This window comes from Gossypium hirsutum, chromosome A12, assembly GCF_007990345.1.
Source record: "Gossypium hirsutum isolate 1008001.06 chromosome A12, Gossypium_hirsutum_v2.1, whole genome shotgun sequence".
Classification (NCBI taxonomy): domain Eukaryota; kingdom Viridiplantae; phylum Streptophyta; class Magnoliopsida; order Malvales; family Malvaceae; genus Gossypium; species Gossypium hirsutum.
Window position 1 is genome coordinate 63,641,747 of NC_053435.1, and position 9,197 is coordinate 63,650,943.

At 30.3% G+C, this 9,197-nt stretch overlaps 1 protein-coding gene across 2 annotated transcripts; it reads left to right on the top strand.

The window, feature by feature from the left end:
• Positions 1-4,824: 4,824 nt before the first annotated feature.
• On the top strand, positions 4,825-8,817 carry LOC107938709 (uncharacterized). 2 transcript variants are annotated; one of them, XM_041084077.1, is made up of 6 exons: positions 4,825-5,167; positions 5,323-5,428; positions 6,657-6,770; positions 8,096-8,203; positions 8,361-8,438; positions 8,549-8,817. In XM_041084077.1, the coding sequence occupies exons 2-5, from the start codon at positions 5,390-5,392 to the stop codon at positions 8,385-8,387; spliced, it is 288 nt and encodes a 95-aa protein (XP_040940011.1). In that variant the 5' UTR covers positions 4,825-5,167; positions 5,323-5,389; the 3' UTR covers positions 8,388-8,438; positions 8,549-8,817. The 2 variants fall into 2 exon arrangements, 1 of the variants encoding a protein (XP_040940011.1); XR_005906661.1 differs by lacking the exons at positions 8,361-8,438; positions 8,549-8,817 and having other exon boundaries at positions 8,096-8,319.
• The last annotated feature ends 380 nt before the right edge of the window (positions 8,818-9,197 follow it).

Consider the following 9,197-nt stretch of genomic DNA (forward strand, 5'->3'; position numbering starts at 1 on the left):
ATTCCTAACCTTTTCTCTTAATAGGATCGGAAGTCTTACTACGAAATTTTCTTTCTAAAATGGTTGTTGATTATCAAATATTTGTATAACTCTAGTCATAAAGACATCTTTATACCATTTGAGGTGTGTTAACTTTTTCAATTTTAAATTTGACAATGTCAAAATTTCTATATTTAAGATGAGAAGAACCTTGTATAATAAAGTATTTAGAGATTGAGAAAATCAAGGTTGCAACTGCATCATGAATTTCTCTTACTTGTTCATCCAATATATCTTTCCCTTGATCATCCTTTTTTTTTCATAGATTTTAAAATTTCTTCTTGTTGGGTTGTAGTGAGTGTATGATTCCCCCATCCATTTTAGTTGACTAGTGAAATTGGAGTCTAAAAGATTGACTAGAACATGATCAGTGATTAACTAATTTTGGTTTTGAGTTTTATAAACATTTGAAACCATTGATATTTTTCTAATAAATTGAGAATATTTTTCAGACATTCCATCTATATTTTATTCATAGATCATGTTGTCATTATATTTGTTTTGGGAAATGAATTTTTCTTCTATATTAAGGTCAAGTGCAATGATTTTTAGATAATACAATCATTTTGGTTCTTTCCAAGTTATTTTGTTAATTTGTTTCTCATTTAACTAGTCAGAGTTAGATTGAGAAGATTGGTGTAATGTTTTGACAAAGTTTTAACCCTACATAAAAGTATATAAGGGAACTAATTTAGACTTGTAACTTTCTAAAACTTCAAGTTGGGTTTCTATTAAAAAATCATTTTAGAGTTTTTGGAAAGGTTTTTTGTATTTTGTACTGTGTAAATATTGGCTCTTCAAGATTTTACTTTGTATCTTCTTTTACCAATTCTTCCTAATTGGATGGTTTCCTACCAGATTTTTTATATAATCTAATTATTTTCTTATTGTATGAAGGCTTAGTTTTGTATAATTGTTTTGTTTTACTATCATTTTAATATCTTTTTATGAGATATTTTCTCTCACATTAAGAGATCTCATTATTAAGAAGCTTGATTTTGTTCCAATATTTTTATGGAAGTATTAGACCTTTGTAAAAGGAGGATGTTGAGAATAAACTTTTCCTCTATTTGTTTGCCATTTAGTAATATTTTTTATTGTACTAATAGTTTTCAAATAAGCCCCTCAAATCATTTAAAGAATTTTATATGAAATTTGTGGTATCAATAAATTTGTAATATTCTTGGAGAATATCTTTTTTCTCATTATTGTAATTTCTAAGGTAATATCATCATCTTCTTCTTTTGTTTATTCATGTTGGAATAGAAATATTTTTACACCACTCTTTATTGATTTTAAAAGCCTTTTTCTAATGCAACAAATTCTGATTTTTTTCTACTATTGCATTCTTAGTCATTGAAAAATATGTTGGTGACATATTAGGTGAATTTAAGGAACTCTTTTATTGTCTAGCTTTGATAGGTTAGGATATATTTGAGGAATTATCAATGACTTACAAATTGGTTTTAAATTTAGTAGGTAAGGAAGAGACACAAGCTCTAACTATCTTAAAATTTGTTCTTTGTGTTTCAAGATTTTATTCTTTTTTCTATATTTAGCTATTTAAAGGCTACACTAGAGCTTCCTATTTCAAAAAAATGTCATGGGGTATTGGGGAAATTCTAGGAGACCTATTTAATGTTAATTCAACAGTGTCATCCTAGTGTTGAGAAATCTAGCTTAATGAAATATTTTTTATGAGAGTTAGTGCGGCAAGATCTTTGGCGGCTTCTAATCTCTATTTGGCAGGGAGAAGGATGTTATGCCATTGTATTATTCTCAGAATTGTGATATGGGATCTTGAGGTGTCTGCTTCAATTAAAAGGGTTGCCTCCCTTTTTGGGCTATAAATTAAAGCCTTATGTTGACTACTGTGTCACACCCCAAAAACTGGGTTAGTGAATCGAGAGTTGTCACGCTCGGTTTTTTTTAAGATGACTTTTGCGCATTTAATAATAAATAGGTATCTAGTCTAGTGATTAATAGTGGTGGAGCTGTCTTTAAATACCTGAGTTCAAATCCTTTCCCTCACATTATTTTCTATTTGGTGAATTTTTGCTTCAAACCTTAGTAAGTGTCACGCCATGTTTTTAAATAAATGTTGTGGAAGTGTTAATAAGCAAGTGAATTGGCTTAACGATTAAGAGTTTAATTAGTTTCCTTAAGGTCTTATGTCCAATTCCTAACACCCTCATTATTTTTATTTAAATTTTGGCTCATAAATCCTTGGTCAACACCACCTATGTTTCCCCCTATTGTTGCCTTGTGGAGAAGATTTCTTTCCTTCTTTAGTGAGTTAACCTTCCTCCTTAACCTCATTTTCACTCCACATGTCCCCCCCATTTCCTCCTACTTGCCTTACTTGAACCGTCCACCCTACCATAGTAACCACTATTCTCATTTTTGTTTTATTTTGTTTTCTCCTCCTCTACTCTTGATTGATTCCTCCAGTACTCTTCCCTTTATTCCTCTTTTCTCTTCTATTTTCTTCTTCTTTGAACCACCTTTTGCTCCACTGATCTTCCACTTTCCACCACCTATAGTTCACTGTACCACTATCTCACCACCACTACATCGCCGCCGTCGCACTACCACCACCGTTAGTCATCATTTTCTTTGTTTTCCGTTTTCCCTTCAAATCTTTAGTGATAATAAGATTTCTACTCCTTTTCTCCTATTTTCTTAATTTGTTACTAAATCCCAAACCAATCCTTTTATTTTTAATGATGATGATTTTTCACAGTTTCTACTTTTTCTACGAGTCAAGACCTTGGTGAGTCGCAAATCCTTCTAATCTGATTGATTCAACATAAGTATAAGATGATTTGGGCTAATAATCACTTCTTTCCCATTCTTTTATTCAAGGGTCAAATATTATAGTGATATTAGATATCATTTTTCTTCAATTTTAACATCTCATGTACTACTCGTATGTTGAAGGACCAATTGCTATCAACCCGAACCACCCCTAACTTTAGAAGTGAATCACAACTTCGAATCTAATTGTAATAGAATAAGTGTGGGTTTAGAAATCTAGATTTAATTGTTTCTTATTAAAGGACTAATACAGGAAAATAGGGCTTTAGCGGCATTTTTGGTAAAACGCCGCTAAAAAATAGAGCAATGGCGGTGCTTTCTGTAAAACGCTGCTAAAAACCAGAGCATTAGCGGCGCTTTTGATAAAACGCTGCTAAAACTCATATAACCCCTAAAATCCTAAACCCTAAAAAAATCATAAACACTAATCTATAACCCCTAAAATACTAAACCCTTAAACCTTAAAAACCTTAAACCCTAAACCATAACCCTTAAAACCCTAAACCCCAAAAAACATCATATGGATGTTGATGTGTATATACATAGATATTAATGTAAAAGCTTATGTTCATAATAAATTATGGAAGCAATACTTAATATTGATTAAATTTATTTTTGGGTTTAGGGTTTTATGGTTTAAGGTTTAATGGCCATGGCCATGGGTATATGGCCATGGGTTTTTTAATTTATATATTAAATAATCTCTTATATAATTATAAAAGAGATAATATTAATTTTAATATTTTAAAATTATAACAAATTATTTATTGAAAAATAAATAAAAAAGTAACAGATTGATATGGATTGGTAATTATCTATTTTGGATAGAACCAAATTATAACAAATTAAATAAGGTCTTATTTTTATTTTGAATTCGATTTTATTTTGATCATATCTAAAACCGACTTTATAAACAATATAAATTAACTACACCATTCACTTAGCTATGGGAAAGTTAATTTCATTTTAGTTACTTAATTATGAAAAGTTACACTTTGATAACTAAACTATTTAATTAGAAGTTTTCATTTAATTAAGATACGAAGCTGTTAAAATCAATGTTATGGCTTTCTTTAAACCCTAACCCCTAACCCTTTAAATCAACAACCCTTTAAACCCCAAACCTTAAATCTCTAATCATAAACCCCTAAAACTATAAACACTAATCAATAACTCTTTAAACACCAGACCCTAAATATCAAATCATAAACCCTTAAAACTCTAAACAACAAACCTTAATCCCAACACCCTAAACTCTAAATCTCAAATCATAAACCCTTAAAACTCCAACCCCTAAACCCTAACCCTTAAACCCCACACCCTAAAACAATGGTTTAGTGTGCAATTGTATACATGCATGAACTTTAATTTGATATGGTTCTTGTAAATTGTTAACACAATTATTGGTATAACATCATTTTATATTTATATATTGCATGCATACATAAATATTTATATTTATTCAATATAAAAATATATTGATGTATTTATTTTTTTAAATGTGTATGATTAAATTAAAATTAAAGTTTCAACTATACATTTAAACCATAATTAGAATTTCACATCTACAATTACACATTAAACCGAAATAAAAAATAAACTCAAAAATTAAAAATTAAAAATTAAAAAACTAAAAAATTTAAATTTTAAAATTTAATATTTTAGTCCATATTTTAGTTAAAAAGTTTAATATTCAAAATTTAAAAAAATTCCAAAAAATAATAAACTCAGCAAAAAAAATTTAAAGAAAAAAATAGAAAAAATATGTTAAAAATGAAAAAAAATTAAAATTAAGCAATAGTACTGGCGTTTTTACCAAAAACGCCACAAAAGGTTTAGCTATAGTGGCGTTTTTAGTAAAAACGCCGCAAAAGACATAATTTTTTATTACCGCTCATTACTCCCTCTTCTTCTCATGAAAAATTTAGTCGCGCGCCCTAAATCCCCAAATAGATGTTTGTACTTATTTCTTTTTCCCTTTTACTCTGAAAAATTTTCCCAAATAAATTTTTCGATTTCTTCCAAAACAAAATCCCCATTGTTGCAAACTGGAATTTTGTGGAAACTAAGTCTCTCCCTTCTCTTTTTCTTTTCTTTTGGCTCTGGAATTTGAAAAACGAAAAAGAAAAAAAGTAGGATGAGTACTGAAGTAGCTAAGAGAAGCACCACCGGAGCTCTGACGATGAAACAACGGAGAACCGATGAATTGAAGCCTTCTCCGGCACTTACTGCAGAACCCAATAAAGTTATCATCAAAAGCGCCAACATGAAAGACGACATGCAAAAAGAGGCCGTCAATATAGCCATTTCCGTTAGCCCTTTTTCTCTACCTTACAAGATTCCTAATTTTTATGGCTTTTTTATTGGAATTAGTTTCTGGGTTTTCTTCGTTTGATCTTGATTTGTTAGTAAATACTGTAAATTTGTTGACTTGAAGTGGTTTTTCCTTCTGGGGGTTTTGACTAGGCTTTCGAGAAGAACAATGTAGAGAAAGATGTAGCAGAGTACAGTAAGAAAGAATTTGACAAGAAACATGGACCTACTTGGCATTGCATTGTTGGTCGCAATTTTGGTAAACCCAAAATTTCCATTAGATTCAATTTTCATGGAATATAGAGTCCAAGATATCTGTTATTTTTAAGCGATGCTGTTGTTTTTACTTGAAAGCAAGCATATCATAGCTTAAATGAGCTATCATTTCCATCGTGCGTTAAGCTATCATAACTACCATTGATGTTAGATTGGATTGTCTTAAGCTTAGACCTTATGATTTTTCAGTGTGGTTCATCAATCGCTCGCCCTAAATCCCCCAAATAAAATTTAGCTAATCTTTTTCTCTCGATCTGAAAAAAAAAAGAAACTGAGATTTGACCCTCTTAAATCTTCAATTTTCAGTATTTCACTACAAAGCCTTATTCATGTGATCTATCAAGCTTGCCAGTATATCCACCTAGCTAAGAGATGTGAACTTTTTCCAAAAATGTGTGCACGAAGACATTAACTTAGATAGCTTTCTACCTTTGGAACCATGTTGCTTTAGTTTTCTTTCATTTTCATTTGCCGACCAAACTTCATATAAGGATATAAAGATTCAATTGCCAAATTCAAAATTTACCATTTGTTTCATATAAGGATCCTTTCATTTCCATGTTGATAACCATTTACAGAGAGTGCATTGAATATAAATTCATAGTATGTAATGTTCTTATTCACTGCCTCTTTACAATCATTTCTATTTCTTTAAGTTTTTTCAGATACCATGATTCAACGCTAGTCTTTTAGGGTAAAACGTTGCTTTTTATTGATGAAAGTGTTGTTGATCCTCCACTTTATGTTCTTACCACTCAAACACTAACAAGGTTAGCTTAATGCCATCTTTTCATCCACCCTTAGTCAATTATTTCCTCTTAACTCTTTAAACTTGCTGTCAAGGAACAACCTAAATGACTGAGAAACCATCCTATTTTAGAAATGTAGTCATTGTCAATGCTAAAACTATCCAGTAATATCATAATCCTTTATTACATTGGCATTATTTTTTAATTTAGCATCTTCAGAAATTCTTGTTTGACATATATATTTTTATTTGAACGTGCAGGAGATCCAGATTAGGAAGTTAGAACTTTTGGCATTGAGTATTTTTTATTTATGCGTACATAAATATTGTTATATATAATATAATTCTTATTTTTTAGAATTTTAATAGATTTAGTTCTGTTTTCAAATTAAAATGTTATTAGTATTTTAATTTTTACATTATAATTTAGTTATATTAATAAAATATTACTTGTATTTTATAGGTTATCGTGTTTGAGCAACATTGCAATATTGAAAATCTTGGTCGAGTTAACAAAGTTAAGGTCAAAAGGCGAATCACAGTAGAGAGTTTGCAATTAGAACCACTTTGTAATCAGGTTGCTGAATTTCTCCTTTTTCTACATTTTGTTCACTGAGGTTATATTGATTTAGATGTCAGTAATGTGTTTCCTCTATCTTAAATGCAGTTAGGCTTGTAGGTTTTCTATTCAGCATTGAAGCCTTTTTATTCCCAGTGCAAAGTAATAGATTTTTTTTGTGTGCTGTTGAGTTTATTCTTACAATTCTTTTATCAGTACAAAATTTCCAATAGTTAGATGTAAAAATATCAAATTTAGATATTTGTACCCTGTCGAAGTAAGGAACCATGGCATATATGTTTGGAATAGATTCCGTTTTGCCCCACCCATGAGTAAATATTTCGTAGTAGCCTCATTAGACCGTACATCTTTCTTGGTATATCTAGATAATAAGTAGGAGCATAAACTGAAACATTCTGGAGCTACAAAGATAGTTTTTAAATCTTTAGCACCGCATAAAACGAAATGTTCCAAATGCTCCTGGAAATTCTTGCTCCCATTGGACCATTTGTATCTTCTATAATTTCGCACGTGAGGGGTTATTTCTTGGTTTCATCCAGTCATTAATAACTTGATTATTTTTAGATAATAGTAGATAGAAACAACGCTCGTCCTAAAATAACTAGTTTATTTTTCATTTTGTTTTTCTTAAATGCCTTTTGTGCTTTTCATGAAGAAACAAATTACAACAAATTTTACTTTAAACTACTTTGCTTACCGTATGAACTCCACATGTCATATGTTTAATGTACATGTGAATTGCATTTCTCAATCTAAAGACAATGTTTATGTTAAGATTAAGTTGGTAAAAGACCTGTTAAACCTGTGGTTGGGAAGATAATAGAATAGTAGATATGATGCACCTAAGCCATAAACCCTATACCTTGTATAATCTCAAATAGAGTTTGAAGAAGAAATAGGAAACATTGCTTTTGCCCCGTCATCATTCACTTGCCAAGTGTGATATTTTACAGTACTGCTTAATATAAATTTGTGCAAATTGGCCTACTAGTTCTGTGTTTGTTTATGTCAAGTCGTCACTCTATTGGAAGGTAAAGCACTGGACCTCTGAATCTTCATTCTATCCATCAATTATCACAAAAGTTGAATGTTTTTCAACATTGTTTAAATTCATAAATGAAACTAAAAATGTTGATATATGTTGCTTGAATTCAAAATGCTAATGTTCAGTTGCATTGTAAGATAAACTTCCTGGTTTACTTGTTAGCATTCTTTCTTTTGCAATTAAATGGATTGTCCTTGTTTTTCCAATTATTGCTTATTTATTTTGGCTGATTGTTTTTCTTTTCTTTCTGATGAGTTGGCTAATTTCATATCTACAGAGCATGGAGAAGTTCTTCAAGTTCTCCACTATGAAGTTGGACAGAAATATGAACCACATCATGATTACTTCTGCTCTTACAGAGGACACAAAAGCTCTCAATCAGCTTGTATGTCAATTTATTTTATTTTTTCTCCTTTTTGCTTATATGCATAAATACTTATTTTTTGCCCAAGCTAGTTAGAGTCTAAAGTTAATTGCAAAATTTTGATAAACTTTTTAGTGTTTTGTTTTTGTCTCTGATCTTGTATTTAATGGCATGGCAGAACACACTTATCCAGGATGGGAAGTAGATCACATCAATTCTTTATACTTATCGTAACTGTGTCAAAGCACTTCCTCAGGTATTTTAGCCTTAATTGATTTTAATTTATACATATTTTTAAGGAAAACAATGTTCTAATATAATCTGCTAGTTTTAGTGTAAAGCAATGTTCTTTTTTATGTGGTGTAGGGGGTATGTTGGAATTCACAGTTCGGGATTCAGAGACTTTCTGCTGAAACCGGAGCTGCTTCGATCTATTATGGATTTTGGTTTTGAACATCCTTCCGAAGGTAAAGTTTTAAACTCATGTCTGATGTTAACATTCGTGAATTCCATGAATTAAGTCATTTTGTTTTTCTTGCTTTTAGTGACTTATAATGGTGGGCAGTATACAAGTTTGGTGCCTTATTATTTTGATTCTATATTTATATTTAATCTAATTTTTATTATTTATTTTAGTTTTGGTTCTATATTTTTATTTTTATTTTTATTTGATAATGAATTTTAATAGAAAATTTTTATATTTATATCATGGACATTATTCTTCTCAATATTTTGATAATGAATTTTAATTTTTTTATATTTTTCAAGACCTTTATAATATTTTATTTTTTTTAAAATTTCATGACCTTTAGCGGCGTTTGTGGAGAAAGCGCCGCTAAAGGCCATGACCTTTAGCGGCGTTATCTATAATGGCGTTTTTTGCGGCGCTTGTAAAAACGCCGCAAGTAGTTTTAGTGGCGCTTAAAAGCGCCGCTAAAGGCCTAAAAAAACGCCGCTAAAAGTCAGTTTTGCTGTAGTGTATAATGTTCTAATGATGGATCATCGTTTTATACTT